Consider the following 24,121-nt stretch of genomic DNA (forward strand, 5'->3'; position numbering starts at 1 on the left):
CTGATACTGTTTCACATATTCTTGGATTCCAGTGGGTCTCTAGCATTTCTTGCACTTGTGCATTTGGATGGCTTTTATTTATTTCTGATACTGGATTATCCTCTTAGTTCTTTTTGTATCTTTAGTCAAAAGATAAAGAAATTTAAAGGGATTAAAATTGATTTCTTTCTCGAGTAAAAGTTATGGTAGCAGTGGTAAAGAGTTATACTTTGACTACGTAGGATACTTATTTAAATTTTTAATAATCTTTATTCTATATGCTTAGAATATTGGTAAAGGGTTATGCTTTTAACTCTTACACGATTGCATGTATATGTCTGTGTTGTGTGTAATTTACATATTGGTGCAACAACAACAACAACGACCCAGTATAATCCCACAAGTGGGGTCTGGGGAGGGTAATATGTACGCAGACCTTACCCCTACCCCGAAGGGTAGAGAGGCTGTTTCCAGGAGACCCTCGGCTCAAAAAGCAACAGGAGATGATATATTAGTACCATAAAAATGCGTAATAAAAATAACAACAATATATAAGAGATATGAAATATGAAATACAGGATACGAAATACGAACCACGAAATAGATGGCTTGTATAGTACAACTAGAAGGTAAAGTCCCACATCGATAGACGACCAATGACATTCCTAGTCTAACTCCTAACTGGATTGTCTCCCTCTATTGTATTGTAGAAATATTCACACTATCCCCTAACCTACAACTTTAATGCTCGACCTCCATAATTCCCTATCAAGGGCCATGTCCTCAGTAATCCTAAGTCGCGCCATGTCCTGTCTGATCACCTCTCCCCAATACTTCTTAGGTCTTCCTCTACCTCTCCGCGTGCCCACTACAGCCAGTCGCTCACACCTCCTCACCGGTGAATCAGTGCTCCTCCTCTGAATGTGCCCGAACCATCTGAGTCTTACTTCCCGCATCTTGTCCTCCATGGGGCCACACCCACCTTCTCTCGAATATCTTCATTCCTAATCTTATCCATCCTTGTATGCCCGCACATCCACCTCAACATCCTCATCTCTGCTACTCTTATCTTCTGGATGTGTGAGTTCTTTACCGGCCAACATTCAGTTCCATACAACATGGCAGGCCTAACCACTGCTCTATAAAACTTACCTTTTAGTAACGGTGGCACTTTCTTGTCACACAAGACTCCCGACGCTAACCTCCACTTCATCCACCCCACCCCTATACGGTGTGTGACATCCTCGTCAATCTCCCCGATCCCCTGAATAACCGATCCAAGGTACTTGAATCTACCTCTCTTGGGAATGACTTGAGAGTCAAGCCTCACTTCAACTCCCGCTTCCGTCGACTCAACTCCAAATTTGCACTCGAGGTATTCCGTCTTCGTCCTACTCAACTTGAAACCTTTAGACTCAAGAGCATGTCTCCAAATCTCTAGCCTCTCGTTGACGTCGCCTCTTGTATCGTCAATTAGAATAATGTCATCAGCAAATAGCATGCACCATGGAACCTCCCCTTGAATATGATGAGTCAGTGCATCCATCACCAGGGCAAATAGGAATGGGCTGAGCGCAGACCCTTGGTGCAACCCCGTAATAACTGGAAAGTGTTCAGAGTCGCCTCCTACTGTCCTAACCCGAGTCTTAGCTCCATCATACATGTCTTTAATCACCCTAATATAGTTACTCGGGACCCCTTTATCCTCTAAGCAGCTCCATAAGACCTTCCTAGGAACCTTATCGTACGCTTTCTCCATATCAATAAACACCATGTGGAGATCCTTCTTCTTATCTCTGTACTGTTCCACCATCCTCCTAATAAGGTGGATAGCTTCTGTGGTAGATCGTCCCGGCATGAACCCGAACTGGTTGTCTGAAATAGACACCGTCCTTCGCACTCTCATTTCTACCACTTTCTCCCAAACTTTCATGGTATGACTTAATAATTTGATGCCCCTATTGTTGTTACAGCTTTGGACATCACCTTTGTTCTTATACAGCGGGACCATTGTACTCCACCTCCACTCTTCAGACATTCTATTAGTCTTGAATATAACACTAAACAATGCAGTAAGCCATTCCAAGCCTGCTCTACCCACACACCTCCACAGTTCAACCGGAATTTCGTCTGGCCCAGTAGCTCTGCCCCTTCTCATCTTACGCATTGCCTCCAAGACTTCATCGATCTCAATGTCCCTACAATTACTTACTTCATGGTGACTGTCAGTATTCCTCGATTCCCCAAGTATAGTATCCTGATCCCCTTCTCCACGTAGAAGTTTATGAAAGTAGGTCTGCCACCCCCTCTTAATCTGGTCATCTCCCATCAAAACTTTGTCGTCATCATCTTTTATGCACCTCACTTGGTCCAGATCCCGAGTTGTCCTCTCTCTCGCCTTAGCGAGTCGGAATAACTTCTTCTCCCCACCTTTGTTCCTTAGTTCCTCATACAGACGAGCAAAAGCTGTCGTCTTAGCCTCCGTCACTGCCATCTTCGCCTCCTTCCTAGCTACCTTATACCTTTGACTGTTCTCTCTCTTCTCCTCCTCGTCAGTGCTCCCTACTAACCTTAGGTAAGCCGCCTTTTTGCTTCCACCTTACCTTGGACAACTGCATTCCACCACCAATCTCCTTTGTGTCCACCGTAGTGTCCCGTAGATATCCCTAACACCTCTCTCGCCGCCTTTCTTATACAGTCCGCCGTCGTCGACCGCATTGTGCTTGCGTCCCCACTACTTCTCCAAGCTCCCATTGTCGATAACCTTCCTTCTAACTCTTTAGCTTTATCCTTAGTTAAGGCGCCCCACCTAATCCTGGGGCATCCTCGTACTGACCTCTTCTTCCTCCTTATCCTAATACAAATGTCCACCACCAAAAGCCTATGCTGCGTTGAGAGGGTCTCACCTGGGATAACCTTGCAGTCCTCGCACAACCTTCTGTCGCATCTCCTGAGGAGGAGATAGTCAATCTGAGTCTTCGCCACCGAACTTTGGTAAGTAACCAAATGTTCATCCCGCTTCGTAAAACTCGAGTTTGCAATGACTAGATCGAAAGCCTTGGCAAAGTCCAACAGCGCAATGCCCCCTCCGTTCCGCTCTCCGAAACCAAATCCGCCATGCACCTCAGTGTACCCACCTGCAGATAACCCAATATGACCATTGAAATCTCCTCCTATGAATAACCTCTCAGAAGGCGGTATACTACGAACAATCTCATCCAACCCCTCCCAAAATTGCCTTTTAATATCCTCATCCAAGCCTGCTTGTGGTGCGTACGCGCTAACGACATTCAAAGTACCCTCACCTACCACCAACTTAATAGTCATTAGCCTATCATTCACCCGCCTGACCTCTACCACGGACTTCCTAAGATGGCTATCTACCAGGATACCCACTCCATTCTTACCCCTCAGGACACCAGAGTACCACAACTTATACCCATCCACATTTTTCGCCCTCGATCCGACCCACCTAGTCTCCTGGACACACGCTATATTAATCTTCCTCTTCTGCAGGATTTTCGCCAACTCTATGGATTTACTCGTTAGTGAACCTATGTTCCATGACCCGATTCTCAACCTATAGGCTCCCTTGCCCCCTCTACCTCCCCTGCTACCCGACCCACCCCCTGAACCCCACCCCACACTCTGCCCCACCCGAGGACATGCCCTTATTCTATCACCCCAGACTGTAGCCACAACACCTACAACAATCTATAGAAGACTCGCTAGTGCACAACGTACACAAATCAAACTAGAAGGAAACACGTGGTAACTAGTATCCTAGTTTAAAGGTTTAACTATTGCGAAGTAAAGTAACAGTAATTTAGCTAACACCAAAAGGAAAACAGTAAAACAGGAGGTACCAACTCCCGATAACAAAACCTGTGGCTGATTTGCTGTGCTCGATGTAGTTGTATGCTCCCGCCCACTTCCTACCACCCTTGCTGACACTCGCCCAGGTTGCTCTCTTTTGTCAGTGCTCGTGCGCCCAACTTGTCTCCAATACTCCGAGAATTCCTGAAAACACAGAAAATACCACGACCCAAAAACCAGAAGGAGCTATCGCCGCTACCACTGGTAAGCAAAGAAGCAGAGCAAAACGATTGCTCTTTTTCAATTGAAACAGATGCACCACTAAATGGGAGGAAAAATCAGCTAGATAAATCAAAGTAAAATCTGCAATCAGAAGGTGAAAACTCAGAGGCAAACCAACAATCACAAGCCCCAAAAATCTGTTCCGATTTCTAGCTCCCAGGAAACACTTGAAAACCAGAAACAAGCTCCCAATTTCTGAAGAGTTTACATATTGGTGCAGAAGTCGCAAATACGTTCATTTTACATCAATAGTCAGGAGATGGTTAAATACATTTTTTTAAATACTTAGAATATTTTATGCTCAAATCAAATATTCAAGTATTTGAATATTTGATTTGAGCATAAAATATTCACCTAATAACTCACATTTTCCCCTTAACAAGCAAAAGAACCAACAAGCTTTACGGCTTGTTCGGATGATTGTTACGTGTTGTTTCATAATGCATGATATATCGTATTACATTGTATTGCATTGAATCGTATTGGTTGTTGAATACAATGTTTGAATAAATATTTGTCGTTATTTCATGATGCCAACAATATGAAAAATAAACGTGTAACATTATTAAGAAAAAATAGGATACAGAATAGAATTATTATATATAAAATATAAGGATAAAATATATTTATTTGACGTTACATAAAATAACATTTTTCGTCGTTACATTATGACAAATTTAACGATACAATAAAATATAAGTAACATTAAAATAAAAATTGTATTTAAAGTAACAATACGATACAAATAAATAACAACCATCCAAGCAAGCAAGCAAGCTATTATGTAAAAATTTATGATATAACATGAAACGAAAAGTACAATCTTGTACAAACTTTATATCACCACATGACAAAACTGGCATAAACTGTGTCACAATTATTACATTTCTGGAAACAAGAGATACTAATGTTTTCAACTTGGGTCATTGACAAATGCCATAACCATGCATGTAGACACCTAAAAAGACTTACAAAATTCAAAGACTTATCCTCTTCCTTAAGCAAAATTAAAAAGAAGAACTAAGGAAACAGACATAAAAATACCAATTTTACTAGGAAGCCAATAAGAAGCATGGCTAGGAGAAGGAGCAGGCACTGATGTTACAGCAGGGATGGGACTGGAAGTAGGAGATGGATTTGGAGACGCCGATGATGAGGCCCGAAGAACGTTGATGTCGACTTTTTGGCCTGCTTGACAATGACCAGGTACACCACAGAGGAAAAAATGGTGGCCATGAGTTGTAATGGCAATGGAGTCATTCCCTGTTGTGTGTGTTGCAATAGGTGAAGATGCATTGCAGGACTGGTACTCAGCATGTGTCACTTGTATCACATTGTGGAATTGTGGGTTGTACTTGAATACTGTCACAAACTCTTCCTTGTTAGGAGGAGTAATTATATACAGGAAAAATAAAAGGATTTAACTTTTATATATATTTGTGACAAGGAACGGAGCAAGTGTGCTTCATGATTCTTTAATAGAGAAAATTTAATCGAGAGGAAAACCCTATAATCATTTTGCTTTGTCTTTTGCGTGGGTTTGGGGTGGGGTGGGTGTGGGGTGGGTGGAGATGCGAGAGAAGGGAGGCAACTACTAGGCCTCCCCTCTAGTTTAACAAAATTAGACCTAGTTTTAGAAATCGTTATGAGAAATTCCATTGCAATTTTACCTTCCTCTCTAACAACAACAACGACATAACCAATACGATCCCACAAGTTGGGTCTGGGGAGGGTGGAGTGTATGCAGACCTTACCTCTACCTTACCTCTACCTTGTGTGAGGTAGAGAGGCTATTTCCAATAGACCCCCAGCTAAAGAAAAACATTTTCAAAGTAGGTTTGAAAAATACAAGAGTAAAGACGCTATGATGAAAATACTGCAGAAAAGAAAAGTATTGGTAGCAAAAATAGTAAGATAACCAAATTAAAGGAAACAATAGTAGTAATAGAATTAGAGAATAAGATAATAAAAGAATAATAATAGTAATACTAATAAGGAGAAGAGGGAGCAGATAATGTGCTCTAAACTAGAACCATGGCGTCCCTGAGTAGAGAGAGAAATCGCTCGACTATCTAATAACCTTCTACTCTAAGCTTTGACCTCCATGCTCTCCTATCTAGGGTCAAGTCTTCGGTCAGCTGAAGATTTGCCATGTCCTCTCTAATCACCTCTCCACAATTCTTTTTCGATCTACCTCTACCTCTCTTTAGACCTATCACTGCCAACCTCTCGTACCTCCTCACTGGGGTATTTGTTTTCCTCTTCACATGCCCTCGCTTCCTTCATCTTGTCTACCACGGAGGCCACTCGTACCTTGCCCGTATATTTTCATTCCTAATTTTATCCCTCCTAGTATACCCGCACATGCATCTAAGCATTCTCATTTCCGTTACTTTCATCTTCTGAACATGTAAGTTCTTGGCTAGCCAACATTCTGTCCCATACAATATAGTTGTCTTAACAACGACTCTGTAGAACTTTCTAAGTCTAGGTGGCACCTTCTTATCACATAGGACACCGGATGCAAGCTTCTATTTCATCCATCCCGTTCCAATACGATGTGTGATATCCTCATCAAGCTCCCCATTTTCTTGGATTATTGACCCAAGATACTTGAAGCTTCCTCTCTTGAAGATGACTTGTGTATCAATCCTCACTTCCACATCTGCCTCATGCAGTGTGTCACTGAATTTGCACTCCAAGTAATTTGTTTCAATCATGTTCAACTTGAAACCTTTAGACTCTAGGGTTTGTTTCCTAATCACTAGTCTAGTGTTAACGCCACTACGTGTCTCAATGCTGTTAACAAAAATGGAAGTGCTTATGCACTGCATCAACTTGACTTGACTAATCGTGTGGGTTATCACTGTCAAGATAATATCTTTTTACTTACAATGGTGGGGTATTGTACTCTCTTTGTCACAACTAATGCTTGAGATACTGTTTTGTCTGGTGTTGTCCATTTACTTTTGCATTGTCATGCAATCTCTAATCAATAAGCAAATATAGGGTGATATCCTACTGTACCTTTTTGCTTGCTTGCTTGAGAGAGAAAGAGAGTCAACGATTTCTAAAATTTGGGGGATCTCTAATCAATAAGCAAATCAATGGTTATGCTGATTCTTCAACATTGTCAGTTTAGACTGGCTCGTGTAATTGATGGCAATTAGGCTAATGAAAGTGGTTTGATCTTTCCACCAACTTGATGTCGCTGGATCTGCAAGTCTTGAAATGATTGATTGCATTTTATCATAATTGTTTTAAAACAATATTATGGATTGAAATAAATTATTACCTTTTCCCCAAAATAGGGAGGAACACATAAAGGTGTTTGAAAGATATAATCTTATCTTATCAAAAAAAGTTTTAAAAAAAAGCCTAGGGTGTTTAAAAATTTTGAGCTATTCCACTCTTTACTTTGAGGTTTTAGGTTTGATATCAGATATTTTCACATGATAATCTTTCACTGGACTATCTCTTTTCTTCTCAATCATCTCTAAAGTCTCCTAAACATTTTTTGTTGAAACTTTAGGTATGCTCTTCTGAGTGCTGCATCCTTTCTTGGAGGTTCTATGCGCATGACTGTATCTCTCTGTGTCATTATGGTCGAGATTACAAATAACTTAAAGCTTTTACCTCTGATAATGCTGGTTCTTCTTATCTCAAAGGTGAGTTTTGATGCTGGACAGCTTACAATACTCTCCGGCTGTCTTTTCATTGACATAGGACTAAGGGTCACCCATGTTTAGGCTGTTGGTGATGCTTTTAATGAAGGATTATATGAAGAGCAGGCTAGATTAAGGGCAATCCCATTACTTGAATCTAAACCAAAGTATCAAATGCGTTATGTGACGGCAAAGGAGGCATGTGGGAATCAAAAGGTAAGAGTTTCTTCAGTGCCCTTGTCATGGTCCGGTCCAACTAGCAGATGCTTGTTTCCTTGTTTGTGTGGAAGGTCATCTTTTTGCGGAATTGAACCAAAAACGGTTGTTGGTTTCTTCACCCTTTTCTAGTTGAAGTTATTGAGCTAGCACTCTTGTTTGATTTGGATGGCTGAAATCTTACTTCCTTTCTTGTTATTTTATTTCTGCTAAATGCAAGTGTAGAAGCAGCTCTGTATCCATGATACTTCAATAATGACCTCTACGTTCATGCTGCTGGGAAGGCCATCTGATTTAACCATGACTAATAATCTGAATGCATAATACTCTTCTGGCCCCCACCTGTGCAGTGGCTGTTCAAATTGTGGCTCACTAATCGCCCCTAATTCCTGCATCTTTTAGGTTGTATACTTCCCGCGGGTAGTGAAGGTGGCAGATGTAGTTTCTATATTGAGGAGCAATAACCACAATGGTTTCCCTGTAAGTTAAGCTTTGTCCCTCTGCAGTGTTTAATGGAAGCTATCTTCTTGTTTAATCATTCTTCTTACTCGTTGATTTTTAGGTTGTTGACCACGCAAGAAGTGGGGAGACACTTGTTATTGGACTTATACTAAGAAGGTGAGAGATAGCGATGATCTTTTCTATTATTAATGCATTATTTGAAGTGACAAAAATTTCTGTGCGAAGATCATAATCAGTAGACTTGAGCAATATATTTATTCTATCTTATTGATACTGCAGTCATTTATTGGTGCTTCTACAATCAAAAGTTGATTTTCAGCATAGCCCTTTACCCTGTGATTCAAGAGGTGATCTCTTGCCAATCAGGTAACTCAGTTGAACTATTACCAAGGATTGCTTATTGGTGCTTCTTTGTCCACTACATGTAAATTTTACAGATTCTGTATTTCACAGGCACAACCTTAGTGAATTTGTGAAACCCGTTTCTAGTAAAGGGATATCTCTCCATGATATTCATTTCACCCTAGATGATCTGGAGATGTACATTGATCTAGCCCCATTTTTAAACCCGTCTCCCTACGTGGTCCCAGAAGACATGTCATTAACCAAGGTAATGTAGTCACTTATTCTAATTTTTGCTTCTTCTAATGCTTTTTCTTTATTAATTTTCAAGGCATTAGTTTGCTAACGGTCGCATGAAATTGGAGACTTAGGTTTAGTTATTTTGAGTCTAAAGGTGCAAGACGAGTTTATTTCACTCATGACTGGGACTAAGTTTAGCCATGGTGAACTTCAAATGATCAAAATGTTTGACATTCTGTTAATGGTACAGGTTTATAATCTTTTTCGTCAACTAGGACTGAGGCACTTACTTGTTGTTCCACGTCCTGCTCGTGTTATTGGCGTGATCACTCGAAAAGATCTGATACTTGAGGTACTTTAGCTAGACCTATCTTCATATATACTTAAAGTGGTTATTTTTTGGTTCAAACCATTCATCTGAACGAAGCGGGGTATTAACTGGGAGAGGATAGAGGGGCAGATCCATACTACCCCAAGCTTCAAACCTGTGGGCCAACATGGGTTGGACCAGCTCACTGGGGATTTCTCGGTTAATTTAAAAGAAAAAAAAGTGGTTACCGTATTTTCAATTGATGTTAATAGTCCAGACTTTATATTGCAGAATAATGATGATCCGGCGGCCTTAGAGCTCCAATCCACTAGTGTAAGGTCTCTTTCTTTACTCATACTGATGGACATCTATTCTGTTTTGATTATTATGGATGTGCGCCTGATTTTTTGTCAGTTATCCTGTGACAGCTACAACACAAGTACCTAAAATGTCTAAACATACTAGTGGATGCAAATAGGTCTTCCATACAGTAAAGCATCGCTGGTGGTTCATAACACAACACAAAATATATATGATGTGTGAGAGTATACAGATTCCTGATAGTGTAGAATACCTGAACTTAAATTTTACTCTCCCAAGAGAGTTAGGAAATCAAAATCAAAACAAGTTTCGTGTGTTCACCAGTAGAGGGAGGAGTCCCATTTAACCAACAGATATATTTATTTGAAGCGGTAAAGCCTCGTATCTCCATAAGAGAAGAGTGAGGATCGTTTGGTAGGGTGCATAAGAATAATGTTGAATATGGTGTATTAGTAATACTGGTATTAGTTATGCTTGCATTAGTTATGCTGGTATTAGTTATGCTGACATATTTCTTATTCATTGTTTGATTTGATGCATTAAAGCATTGTGCAATTTCTAAAAGAATTGTTTGTTTACAAAAATGCCCTCAAAACCAGCCCATCACTTTAACTTTCTAAATGAAACATATGTTGAGAAATATTTTTGACGCAAAAAGTTTTAAAAAAATTATTTAATTTGTCTACCTATATTGTAAATAGAACTAAATATTTATTTATAAAAAAGGAAATATGCTAAGTATTTATTTATTTACTAGGGCGATAATTTTATTTCTCACTATTTGAATTATTTTAAACTTCCATCAATATAATAACTAGCATATTTTAATCAAGCATAAATGTTGAAGGACAATTTTGTCTTTAACTAAGCTAATGGATGCATTAAAACGGCTAATGCCATTGTTTTCTATGCATTAGTTATGCATAGGATAATACCAAATAGGATATATAACTAATGCTTACATAACTAATGCATAGGTTCAAAATGTCTACCAAACAATGTATTATTAATACACAAAGCTAATGCATGCATTATCTAATGCATCCTACCAAATGACCCCTTAGTCTATCTCTAGATTATGGGTCTATAGTTTAGAGGTAAAGTGACTAGGTTAAGTTATTTGAAGTGGTAAAGCCTCGTATCTCATACTTGTAAGAAGTTGTCGTAGTTGCTCCGCACAGACCATGCCTGTTGCATAGCCCGTGAATTTTTGTGCTCAATTCTTAAACCTTAATGCATCTAACAAAATATATTATCGTGATCTCTTTTATTCAAAAATCATTACGGAACAAATGGGAATAAGGTATCAATCAACCTATGCAAAATCTAAATCCGCCAGAATTTTTTGGATAGAGTTATTGTTCAATCAATGGATTAATGGTAGTTTCGAGTGCTCCTCTAAACTGAAGCAACTTACATTGACTTCTTTTTGGTTATCAGATGTACGCAAACTAACAATAGAAGGATCAAGAGGAGTGGAGATGCTGGACAATCGCTTCTTGATGGTCTTCTTTAAAATGGAATGGCTCCCAATGATTATGCTGCTATCTCTGCAGTAGAGTGGAGCTTCCAGCTTCCACTCTCAAGATTTTGGTTGCAGTAGATAGATCTGATTCTATCTTAAATCTGTTAGTATTAGATTCTTCTAGGAAATGTATAGTGTATTCATTTCCCCTTGAGTCATGGGGTTATAGCAACAGATCAATTTTTTGTACTTCTTGCAATTAATCGAAAAGTTGTGCTCCCTTTCATAGAGCAATAGTTCAAAGTAAACTGATACTGTTTCACATATTCTTGGATTCCAGTGGGTCTCTAGCATTTCTTGCACTTGTGCATTTGGATGGCTTTTATTTATTTCTGATACTGGATTATCCTCTTAGTTCTTTTTGTATCTTTAGTCAAAAGATAAAGAAATTTAAAGGGATTAAAATTGATTTCTTTCTCGAGTAAAAGTTATGGTAGCAGTGGTAAAGAGTTATACTTTGACTACGTAGGATACTTATTTAAATTTTTAATAATCTTTATTCTATATGCTTAGAATATTGGTAAAGGGTTATGCTTTTAACTCTTACACGATTGCATGTATATGTCTGTGTTGTGTGTAATTTACATATTGGTGCAACAACAACAACAACGACCCAGTATAATCCCACAAGTGGGGTCTGGGGAGGGTAATATGTACGCAGACCTTACCCCTACCCCGAAGGGTAGAGAGGCTGTTTCCAGGAGACCCTCGGCTCAAAAAGCAACAGGAGATGATATATTAGTACCATAAAAATGCGTAATAAAAATAACAACAATATATAAGAGATATGAAATATGAAATACAGGATACGAAATACGAACCACGAAATAGATGGCTTGTATAGTACAACTAGAAGGTAAAGCCCCGCATCGATAGACGACCAATGACATTCCTAGTCTAACTCCTAACTGGATTGTCTCCCTCTATTGTGTTGTAGAAATATTCACACTATCCCCTAACCTACAACTTTAATGCTCGACCTCCATAATTCCCTATCAAGGGCCATGTCCTCAGTAATCCTAAGTCGCGCCATGTCCTGTCTGATCACCTCTCCCCAATACTTCTTAGGTCTTCCTCTACCTCTCCGCGTGCCCACTACAGCCAGTCGCTCACACCTCCTCACCGGTGCATCAGTGCTCCTCCTCTGAATGTGCCCGAACCATCTGAGTCTTACTTCCCGCATCTTGTCCTCCATGGGGGCCACACCCACCTTCTCTCGAATATCTTCATTCCTAATCTTATCCATCCTTGTATGCCCGCACATCCACCTCAACATCCTCATCTCTGCTACTCTCATCTTCTGGATGTGTGAGTTCTTTACCGGCCAACATTCAGTTCCATACAACATGGCAGGCCTAACCACTGCTCTATAAAACTTACCTTTTAGTAACGGTGGCACTTTCTTGTCACACAAGACTCCCGACGCTAACCTCCACTTCATCCACCCCACCCCTATACGGTGTGTGACATCCTCGTCAATCTCCCTGATCCCCTAAATAACCGATCCAAGGTACTTGAAACTACCTCTCTTGGGAATGACTTGAGAGTCAAGCCTCACTTCAACTCCCGCTTCCGTCGACTCAACTCCAAATTTGCACTCGAGGTATTCCGTCTTCGTCCTACTCAACTTGAAACCTTTAGACTCAAGAGCATGTCTCCAAATCTCTAGCCTCTCGTTGACGTCGCCTCTTGTCTCGTCAATTAGAATAATGTCATCAGCAAATAGCATGCACCATGGAACCTCCCCTTGAATATGATGAGTCAGTGCATCCATCACCAGGGCAAATATGAATGGGCTGAGCGCAGACCCTTGGTGCAACCCCGTAATAACTGGAAAGTGTTCAGAGTCGCCTCCTATTGTCCTAACCCGAGTCTTAGCTCCATCATACATGTCTTTAATCACCCTAATATAGTTACTCGGGACCCCTTTATCCTCTAAGCAGCTCCATAAGACCTTCCTAGGAACCTTATCGTACGCTTTCTCCATATCAATAAACACCATGTGGAGATCCTTCTTCTTATCTCTGTACTGTTCCACCATCCTCCTAATAAGGTGGATAGCTTCTGTGGTAGATCGTCCCGGCATGAACCCGAACTGGTTGTCTGAAATAGACACCGTCCTTCGCACTCTCATTTCTACCACTTTCTCCCAAACTTTCATGGTATGACTTAATAATTTGATGCCCCTATTGTTGTTACAGCTTTGGACATCACCTTTGTTCTTATACAGCGGGACCATTGTACTCCACCTCCACTCTTCAGACATTCTATTAGTCTTGAATATAACACTAAACAATGCAGTAAGTCATTCCAAGCCTGCTCTACCCACACACCTCCACAGTTCAACCGGAATTTTGTCTGGCCCGGTAGCTCTGCCCCTTCTCATCTTACGCATTGCCTCCAAGACTTCATCGATCTCAATGTCCCTACAATTACTTACTTCATGGTGACTGTCAGTATTCCTCGATTCCCCAAGTATAGTATCCTGATCCCCTTCTCCACGTAGAAGTTTATGAAAGTAGGTCTGCCACCCCCTCTTAATCTGGTCATCTCCCATCAAAACTTTGCCGTCATCATCTTTTATGCACCTCACTTGGTCCAGATCCCGAGTTGTCCTCTCTCTCGCCTTAGCGAGTCGGAATAACTTCTTCTCCCCACCTTTGTTCCTTAGTTCCTCATACAGACGAGCAAAAGCTGTCGTCTTAGCCTCCGTCACTGCCATCTTCGCCTCCTTCCTAGCTACCTTATACCTTTGACTGTTCTCTCTCTTCTCCTCCTCGTCAGTGCTCCCTACTAACCTTAGGTAAGCCGCCTTCTTTGCTTCCACCTTACCTTGGACAACTGCATTCCACCACCAATCTCCTTTGTGTCCACCGTAGTGTCCCGTAGATATCCCTAACACCTCTCTCGCCGCCTTTCTTATACAGTCCGCCGTCGTCGACCGCATTGTGCTTGCGTCCCCACTACTTCTCCAAGCTCCCATTGTCGATAACCTTCCTTCTAACTCTTTAGCTTTATCCTTAGTTAAGGCGCCCCACCTAATCCTGGGGCATCCTCGTACTGACCTCTTCTTCCTCCTTATCCTAATACAAATGTCCACCACCAAAAGCCTATGCTGCGTTGAGAGGGTCTCACCTGGGATAACCTTGCAGTCCTCGCACAACCTTCTGTCGCATCTCCTGAGGAGGAGATAGTCAATCTGAGTCTTCGCCACCGAACTTTGGTAAGTAACCAAATGTTCATCCCGCTTCGTAAAACTCGAGTTTGCAATGACTAGATCGAAAGCCTTGGCAAAGTCCAACAGCGCAATGCCCCCTCCGTTCCGCTCTCCGAAACCAAATCCGCCATGCACCTCAGTGTACCCACCTGCAGATAACCCAATATGACCATTGAAATCTCCTCCTATGAATAACCTCTCAGAAGGCGGTATACTACGAACAATCTCATCCAACCCCTCCCAAAATTGCCTTTTAATATCCTCATCCAAGCCTGCTTGTGGTGCGTACGCGCTAACGACATTTAAAGTACCCTCACCCACCACCAACTTTATAGTCATTAGCCTATCATTCACCCGCCTGACCTCTACCACGGACTCCCTAAGATGGCTATCTACCAGGATACCCACTCCATTCTTACCCCTCAGGACACCAGAGTACCACAACTTATACCCATCCACGTTTTTCGCCCTCGATCCGACCCACCTAGTCTCCTGGACACACGCTATATTAATCTTCCTCTTCTGCAGGATTTTCGCCAACTCTATGGATTTACTCGTTAGTGAACCTATGTTCCATGACCCGATTCTCAACCTATAGGCTCCCTTGCCCCCTCTACCTCCCCTGCTACCCGACCCACCCCCTGAACCCCACCCCACACTCTGCCCCACCCGAGGACATGCCCTTATTCTATCACCCCAGACTGTAGCCACTACACCTACAACAATCTATAGAAGACTCGCTAGTGCACAACGTACACAAATCAAACTAGAAGGAAACACGTGGTAACTAGTATCCTAGTTTAAAGGTTTAACTATTGCGAAGTAAAGTAACAGTAATTTAGCTAACACCAAAAGGAAAACAGTAAAACAGGAGGTACCAACTCCCGATAACAAAACCTGTGGCTGATTTGCTGTGCTCGATGTAGTTGTATGCTCCCGCCCACTTCCTACCACCCTTGCTGACACTCGCCCAGGTTGCTCTCTTTTGTCAGTGCTCGTGCGCCCAACTTGTCTCCAATACTCCGAGAATTCCTGAAAACACAGAAAATACCACGACCCAAAAACCAGAAGGAGCTATCGCCGCTACCACTGGTAAGCAAAGAAGCAGAGCAAAACAATTGCTTTTTTTTCAATTGAAACAGATGCACCACTAAATGGGAGGAAAAATCAGCTAGATAAATCAAAGTAAAATCTGCAATCAGAAGGTGAAAACTCAGAGGCAAACCAACAATCACAAGCGCCAAAAATCTGTTCCGATTTCTAGCTCCCAGGAAACACTTGAAAACCAGAAACAAGCTCCCAACAATCCCAACAATTTACATATTGGTGCAGAAGTCGCAAATACGTTCATTTTACATCAATAGTCAGGAGATGGTTAAATACATTTTTTTAAATACTTAGAATATTTTATGCTCAAATCAAATATTCAAGTATTTGAATATTTGATTTGAGCATAAAATATTCACCTAATAACTCACATTTTCCCCTTAACAAGCAAAAGAACCAACAAGCTTTACGGCTTGTTCGGATGATTGTTACGTGTTGTTTCATAATGCATGATATATCGTATTACATTGTATTGCATTGAATTGTATTGGTTGTTGAATACAATGTTTGAATAAATATTTGTCGTTATTTCATGATGCCAACAATATGAAAAATAAACGTGTAACATTATTAAGAAAAAATAGGATACAGAATAGAATTATTATATATAAAATATAAGGATAAAATATATTTATTTGACGTTACATAAAATAACATTTTTCGTCGTTACATTATGACAAATTTAACGATACAATAAAATATAAGTAACATCAAAATAAAAATTATATTTAAAGTACCAATACGATACAAATAGATAACAACCATCCAAGCAAGCAAGCAAGCTATTATGTAAAAATTTATGATATAACATGAAACGAAAAGTACAATCTTGTACAAACTTTATATCACCACATGACAAAACTGGCATAAACTGTGTCACAATTATTACATTTCTGGAAACAAGAGATACTAATGTTTTCAACTTGGGTCATTGACAAATGCCATAACCATGCATGTAGACACCTAAAAAGACTTACAAAATTCAAAGACTTATCCTCTTCCTTAAGCAAAATTAAAAAGAAGAACTAAGGAAACAGACATAAAAATACCAATTTTACTAGGAAGCCAATAAGAAGCATGGCTAGGAGAAGGAGCAGGCACTGATGTTACAGCAGGGATGGGACTGGAAGTAGGAGATGGATTTGGAGACGCCGATGATGAGGCCCGAAGAACGTTGATGTCGACTTTTTGGCCTGCTTGACAATGACCAGGTACACCACAGAGGAAAAAATGGTGGCCATGAGTTGTAATGGCAATGGAGTCATTCCCTGTTGTGTGTGTTGCAATAGGTGAAGATGCATTGCAGGACTGGTACTCAGCATGTGTCACTTGCATCACATTGTGGAATTGTGGGTTGTACTTGAATACTGTCACAAACTCTTCCTTGTTAGGAGGAGTAATTATATACAGGAAAAATAAAAGGATTTAACTTTTATATATATTTGTGACAAGGAACGGAGCAAGTGTGCTTCATGATTCTTTAATAGAGAAAATTACGCAGAATCTCAAAACCAATCACAGCTCTGAATTTGTCTATGTTAATTAATGACTAGTCTATTCAAGTTATATGAGTTCATTTTATAGGTGTTAGACTTCCACAATTTCCAACTTAAGTTACTCCAACAGATCAAGATGTTAGAATATATGTATTAAAGACCAGCCGGTACACTAAGTTTCTACTAGGCATAAGGTCCGGAAGGGCCAGACCATAAAGGTCTATTGTATGCCGCTTCCCCGGACCATAAAGGTCTATTGTACCCGGTTACCTTTTCTTTTTCATGCTATAAATAGATAGTTTTGCCTTAAATTAGTTTTTAAGTAGCTTGATGATACATGTTAGAAGTTAGTGGTTGGGACTTGGTCAGTTAGTGGGGGCATTCAAATTTCAATAATGAAAGCATGGCACTGGATCACACAAATCAATTCAATATCAACCCAAATTAAGTAGAAAAGTTATTAAACGTGGCCACTAGTAATTTTAGTCCTTGGACACTTGATATAGTACTAGTAGTTCTCTAAATTATGGGCAGACAGGAAATTTAAATAGTTGAAGAAAATAAGTATTGCACCAGTAATTTCACCAAATTTGGTACCACAAGTCCATCTTCTTGAAAGGCTTGGCCAGGAGAAAGATAGAGGACGTATAGGTGTGGACCTTCAATTTACTCTTATTCAAAGCTAAATTGACTATTTGTCTGACAAAACTAATCTGTAAATACTCCCTCCCTTTCATTTTATAGGAAGTAATTTGATTTGGTACGGAGTTTAAGAAAAAAGAAAAAGATTTTTGAAATTTGTGGTCTTAAAAGTTTGTGTAAAAAATTTGTGGGGTCATGACATTTGTGTGACTATAAAAGCTTGAATGAGTAAAATGAAAGAGTTTAAAGTTGAATTATTTACAAATTTAGAAATGTGTCATTTGTTTTGGAACATACTAAAAAGAAAAGTAACTCATTTAATATGAAAAGGAGGGACTAACTAATTGAAGGAAAATTCAGGATTGAAAAATGAACACACCAGAAAAATAGGTAGATATAAGTTTATTGGGGGGTGGGGGTGGTCAAGGACATAGTGTGAACAATAAACTAAATATTTTCCTGCAACTATAAAGAAAAGGGCTATTTTTGTGCATTGCATGTTTGTCTAAAAGTTAAAAACTTTCAGGCTAAAACAGAGTAAAAGGCTATTCTTGTGCAGTGCAAGTGTGCCCAAAGAATACATATTTTTATATAATTTAATGTGGATAGTGGCAAACAGAGGGGACTGATACCAGTTATTGGAGTTCCCTAAAGTTAGAACAAACAACTGTTTCAATTTTCTTCCAAGAATTTTACATCTCCTTTCTGTTGAAGTAAAACAAGAAAATAAACCTAGAAAATGGAGCTTTATGAATCATCCTCCATTATTTTGCAAAAAATATTATACACATGAAGCCCATGTGAAAACATTGGAACTTGAAATGGAGTCTTTTAGAACCTCCAAGAATGTAAGATTTTACAAAGGATCACAAATTTTTGGAAAAATTAAGCAAGAGTTTGATAATACCAGGAATTATGAAATCAAAGAGATCTTTCTATGTATGTATATGAACGTCAAAGAAAAAAGGGAAGAGGAAAGGGCATACCAATTGTATCACCAACTTGAAAGGTTTTATTAGCAGCCCATAGCTTGTAATCAACATTACCAATAGTTGTCCAACCAGCGGAATCTCCAACCTTGTAAGTAAACCCAAAGGAGAGCTGCACAAAAGAACCTAAAATCAAGAAAAGCAAAGCCATTTTTGGTCTGTTGTAAAGAACAAAAGCCATGGATATATGCTGGGATTTGGTTTTTAGAGGAGGCTGTTTTTTGGTCTGCTTTTGACTTTCACAAGAGAAGACAACTGAAGAGTCTCATTCTGCTTTAGCAGTTATATAGTATATCTTTAGGAAAAACCAAATGGAATTTTTGAGAAATACATTTCTGCTGCTTCTGATAATGATGGACTTCTTTAATTAAAGCGCCACCACTAGGAGGCACTCCTCATGCCTTGTTAAGAATCCTAGTAATTTTAGAATATTTCTTGAAAGCAAAGTTGATACCCTAAGATTTTTTATTTTTATTTTTTAAATCAAAGGGATACTTAAAATTGTTAAATTATGGAATACCCTAAAAATTTAGTATAGTTGGCATTTGGCAGAAATATCAAAAGAAAGTGATTGACTGAATTTAGAACACTATGGTTGGAAGACTTGAAAGGAAAGGATGTTTGGGTATTGGTGGGTAGTTTGAGTCATACCACACAAGATCTCTTTCACACAAATTAAAGTATATGTTGCTTTTAGTTTAGAGGTCAGATTTAATTTGTTTTGTTTGGTGTGATATACAGATTTGCTTATAGGGTAGTGATGTCGAGATGAAGAGTAAGACTTCAAGTTTGGTCCAAGTACAAGATACAAATATGGAACTACCTATACTTACATGGTTACACAAATGGTATGCACTTGATGAAATGATAAAGATGCGAGCAAAATAATCCGAAAACCATTTAGTAAACTTACATTTAATTGTTGGTGATAAATATATATAAATAATCGAATACCATGCAAATTGCTTCGAATACCATTATTATAAATTGAAAAAAAAGAATAGTATTATAGTAGACTTACATGTGTATAATTCAGGTCTCCACCCTTTTCTTAAGAGAGTGAGAGGGGTGGGGTTGGGTGGATGATAAGGAGAGGACACAGTCAGAATACACTTCATGTGGAATTGCTTCCATCACTGTCATTGAGCTATCCAGCTTGTTGGCTAGTTAGTAGTCCACATTTATTACCACTTTAACTTTGTTTTCAAGGTGTAAAGGAACATAAATTATGTCAAAGACTGAAGAAATAAAGACAACACAATCTAACACAACGATTCAAGATTATATTCTTACCAACCATTCAGATATATTTCTCTCTACCTCAAGCCTTCCTCCCACACCTATTTTAATTTTTTTGAAATGCAAAGTTATTAATAATTTTCTTATAATCAATTTATTTTAATAAGTCTTTTTTAATTGACAAATTAGCTAATCCATTTAATCTCTCTTGAGATACTTTTTATCTTAGGTAAGATTTTATCAATCTTGATTTTAAAATACTTCTTTATATTGAAACAACGGTAGCAAGAGTTATTAACATTATTTTATAAGCACTATAGGCATCTGGAAAAGAATCAAATCTTTTCATTTAATTAAGTATAGCAATTAAATTATTATCTTCTAATTGTACTATTTTTCTTAATACTTTTAATTCAGAAAATAAATCGAAACCATCAATATCATATTGATTATTATGCTTTAAGGAGCATTGAAGATTAAGGCACTATTTTTTCGAATTTTCATTATCTAGTGATCTTAGTTTTTTACCGCTAAATAGAAAATAAAAAATATTTCATATGCCTCGAATTGTTCAAATCTATTTTGAAGAGAAAAAATCGTTTTGTCTACTATGTATAAATATTAATTAACTCTAAAAGACTCTTCGAGAGATTTTGAGAATTCATTATCAACATTCTCATCAAATTGTTTCTTCCTATATATCGCATGTTTCTTAGAAAATTCGGGTTCGATATTCATTTAAATGCAATTTTCTTGACAAAAATCATAGCTATTGCAAATCTTTCTTCTCTATATTTGTTAAAGAATGAAATCAAATATTTTCACTTCACATAATTTTTCTTTTTAACTTATATATTGCCTATTAGGTATAACAAAAAATGGGCACCCATAAATGTGGGACCCAAAGCAATTGCTTTACTTACTTTAGGGAAGGATCCTCACTTCTTCCCTCAAAAAAGGTAAATTTTTTACTAGTTATCCTAATTGGTCACCCCCATTTAATTTATACTTAATTTTTATTAAAAGTTTAAATGATACCCAATATGTGTTCACTCCAGACAAAGCTGCTCCTCCTACGCCTCTTCTCCTTCTTTTTTCTTTTTCTTTTTCTTCTTCTGGGTATTCAAAGGGCTTGTAGATTTGACACTTCTCTAGCAAACTTGTTGCTTCTGCAATTATATTCTACCAGATGTGTTTTTTGACTTTTTGTTTGCTTTTGTTTTGGATTTCTGTTCCAAACAATCTACAAGGTACATTTTTTTAAAATATAATTTGTTTCAGATCTGCTATGAACAATAAGACATCATGAAAGATCAGGGGCGGAGCTAGAGCACGAGCTACGGGTTTGGCCGAACCCAGTAATTTTTATTTAAATTCTATATTTGTCTTAAGAAATTTATTGAATATGTATAAATAACTAATATAGAACCCACTAATTTAAACGGTCAAAAATTCTAAACCCATAAATTTTAAATTTTGGCTCCGCTCACGTGAAAGACACACTTTAAGTGTCTGATGCCAAAGAAGTAGAATAGAAAGAAGTAATGAATAAATGAGGAAGAGACCGACGAATATAGGGACCAATGGGATTAATTAGCACCAAAAGTTGATTGCTTTCCCAAGGTTTCTTTCTGTGTGAAAAATTTAAAAACGTTCCATATATATAAACGACCACACTGGCGTGTCCAACTTTGGCCACATTAGTGAAAATACATAAATGATCCAATTAGCCTACATTTTTTTCTCCAAGACCCAAAATTAAATTTTAAGTCTTGAAGTATGCAAAAATTAAATGTTGGGAGATAAAGAGTCTTGTGTATTTTCTTTGTATTTATGTGTATTTTATACAATTATACATTTTTTAATTTTTAACAAATTATTGTATTTTCTTAAAATCAAATACGGTATACGATTTTGTATACTTCCTCCTTACCAAACCCTAAACCAGCTGACACTTTCCTCCTTGCCTATCCATAAACCAGCGAAGACTTTCTCCTTCTCTAAAAATGGATTCAAACCAAGAAAATTTGGTGGTGCAACAAAATATGAATCCAAATAAACATAACACAAATACAACAACCATGAATATCAACCAAGATAATAGGTTTGATCGAGTTAGGGACGAGTTGTACAGATCTTTAGGGATGACATCGGACGATAGTTTGTTGAATGAATACGAATGGGTCGATGTTGATTCTCACGGCAGTTTCAACAATGTTGTGCACTTAGATGATGATGATGATGAAGCCGATGCTGCTGTGCACTTAGATGATGATGATTAAGCCAATGGAGAATATCACGGAGAAGCTAACGATGATAAGGAGCAGGTTTTAGGAAATGAGTTAGAGTTATGTGATGTTGATCGGGAAATGGAGAATGAATTCACTAAAGAGGATGTGGTTAGGTCCAATCTCTAGAATGCGATTTAGAGATAAAGATACTTTGTTTGCATTCTACAAAGAACATGCACGACTGAGAGGGTTCTCCGTCATCAAAAGAAATTCCAACAAGAAGCGTGGTGACACTGTCGGGTATATAACCTACTGTTGTGATAGGACTAGGATTCGCAAAATTAAGTTTACCACTAAGAGTAACAATTGTAAAGCTAGGCTAGCTGCTATTTTGGATGATTCTGGTTGTTGGCGCGTCTCTAAGGTCGTTCACGATCACAATCATGATTTTCTCCCATCCGTATCGCGCCTGATGGCTGGACATAGGCCTGTTTGTGATTCTTTGAAGAGGGATCTTGTAGCTCACGATCGATCTGGCATTAGACCCTCCAAGAATATTAGATTTGCTAAGGTTCAACGTGGTGGACCACAAAATTTGGGTTGCACTCCAAAGGATTGTAGAAATTATATTTTGAAGAGTAGGAATTTTGAAATGCAAGAAGGGGATGCACAGTCGCTGCTCACTTTTTTCATGAAATCCAGGTAAAGGATAGAGAGTTTTTCTATTCAATCGACGTTGATAATATTGGTAGGCTGTGAAATGTGGTATGGGTGCATTCACACTGTAAGGCATCGTATAAGCAATTCCATGATGCGATAAGCTTTGATACAACGTACCTTGTGAATCGATATAATATGCCATATGCTTCATTTGTTGGCATCAATCACCATAGACAGTCCATCTTACTAGGATATGCTCTCATGTCTCATGAAGATTTTGATAGTTACAAATTAGTTTTTAGGACTTGTCTTGATGCCATGGGAAATGTTCATCCAGATGCGATCATAACTAATCAGTGTCAGAGCATTAAGGTAGCCATTGCTGAAGTGATGCCAAATACAATACATAGGTATTGTATTTGGCATATATTCTCAAAGTTGCCTGTTTACTTAAGTGGTGTTCGTCCTTCTAAAATTGCAGATGTAGAATTTAAATCCATGGTCCTTGACAGCATTACTGTTGAAGTTTTTGAGAGAAAATGCATAGAATATATTGCAAGGTATAATTTGCATACAAGGAATTGGTTCATCAAGCTTTACTTTGAGAAGGAAAAATAGGTTCCTGTGTACCTTGATGTGTATTTTTGGGGTGGTATGCTATCTACGCAAAGAAGTGAGGGGATGCATGCGTTCTTTGATGGATATATTACCCATCAAAGCACTCTTGGATGTTTGTTCACCAGTATGAGTTAGCTATAAGCGCTAATCATGAGAAAGAGTTGGAAGCATAATACAGGTCAAATGGCTTTCAAATTGTGTGCGAGTCAATGTTCAAGTGGGAGCAACAAGCAATTCAGTGTTATACGCGTACAATGCATGAATTTTTCAAGACACAGCTAAGGAAATTGTATCATTGTGAAGTCAGTAGCCCCGACGATCATCAAGTTGTCCCCGATATTGAGAAATTCATTGTTAGTGATTATTCAGTTATAACAAAAAATGATGGAAATCCAGTTGAGTACACTGTTGAATATATACCTATCGGCGAATATTTTAGTTGCAGCTGCAAATGGTTCGAGTCTAGAGGGATACTTTGTTGCCATATACTCAAGATCTTGTCGCACAAGAAGATTGATAAAATTGATGAAAGGTATATACTGACAAGGTGGAGAAGCGATGTTATTAAGCCACACTTGAATCGGATCCATCAAGTTGGTTACCCAACCATGACGCATGAGTATAAAACATATAGGAGCATGTTGAAGTATTTTGACATGGCTTGTGATATAACACTGGGCACTAGCGTGAAGATTCAATATGTTAAGCATAATTTGAAAAAGATGGTGCATGATCTTCAAAACTGGGACACCGAAATGATCGTG

At 38.6% G+C, this 24,121-nt stretch overlaps 3 protein-coding genes across 4 annotated transcripts; 2 read left to right on the plus strand and 1 right to left on the minus strand.

Annotated features, from left to right (window-relative positions):
* Window positions 1–7,590: 7,590 nt before the first annotated feature.
* Window positions 7,591–11,427, plus strand: LOC107773206 (chloride channel protein CLC-d). 2 transcript variants are annotated; one of them, XM_075257250.1, is made up of 9 exons: window positions 7,591–7,745; window positions 7,827–7,958; window positions 8,361–8,438; window positions 8,521–8,576; window positions 8,700–8,786; window positions 8,874–9,030; window positions 9,253–9,354; window positions 9,604–9,650; window positions 11,074–11,427. In XM_075257250.1, exons 1-9 carry the CDS (start codon window positions 7,650–7,652, stop codon window positions 11,147–11,149), a joined length of 831 nt encoding a protein of 276 aa, XP_075113351.1. In that variant the 5' UTR covers window positions 7,591–7,649; the 3' UTR covers window positions 11,150–11,427. The 2 variants fall into 2 exon arrangements, with proteins under 2 accessions (XP_075113351.1, XP_075113352.1); XM_075257251.1 differs by having other exon boundaries at window positions 9,604–9,645.
* Window positions 11,428–16,267: 4,840 nt separating this feature from the next.
* On the minus strand, window positions 16,268–19,008 carry LOC142182702 (mavicyanin-like). Its single transcript, XM_075257252.1, has 2 exons — window positions 18,607–19,008; window positions 16,268–16,849 (listed from the first exon to the last, which is right to left on the minus strand). The coding sequence occupies exons 1-2, from the start codon at window positions 18,788–18,790 to the stop codon at window positions 16,485–16,487; spliced, it is 549 nt and encodes a 182-aa protein (XP_075113353.1). The 5' UTR covers window positions 18,791–19,008; the 3' UTR covers window positions 16,268–16,484.
* Window positions 19,009–22,266: 3,258 nt separating this feature from the next.
* LOC107802480 (protein FAR1-RELATED SEQUENCE 5-like) lies at window positions 22,267–22,785 on the plus strand. The gene has a single exon (XM_016625992.2). The coding sequence runs from the start codon at window positions 22,267–22,269 to the stop codon at window positions 22,783–22,785; it is 519 nt and encodes a 172-aa protein (XP_016481478.2).
* Window positions 22,786–24,121: the final 1,336 nt, after the last annotated feature.

Source organism: Nicotiana tabacum, chromosome 7, assembly GCF_000715075.1.
Source record: "Nicotiana tabacum cultivar K326 chromosome 7, ASM71507v2, whole genome shotgun sequence".
Classification (NCBI taxonomy): domain Eukaryota; kingdom Viridiplantae; phylum Streptophyta; class Magnoliopsida; order Solanales; family Solanaceae; genus Nicotiana; species Nicotiana tabacum.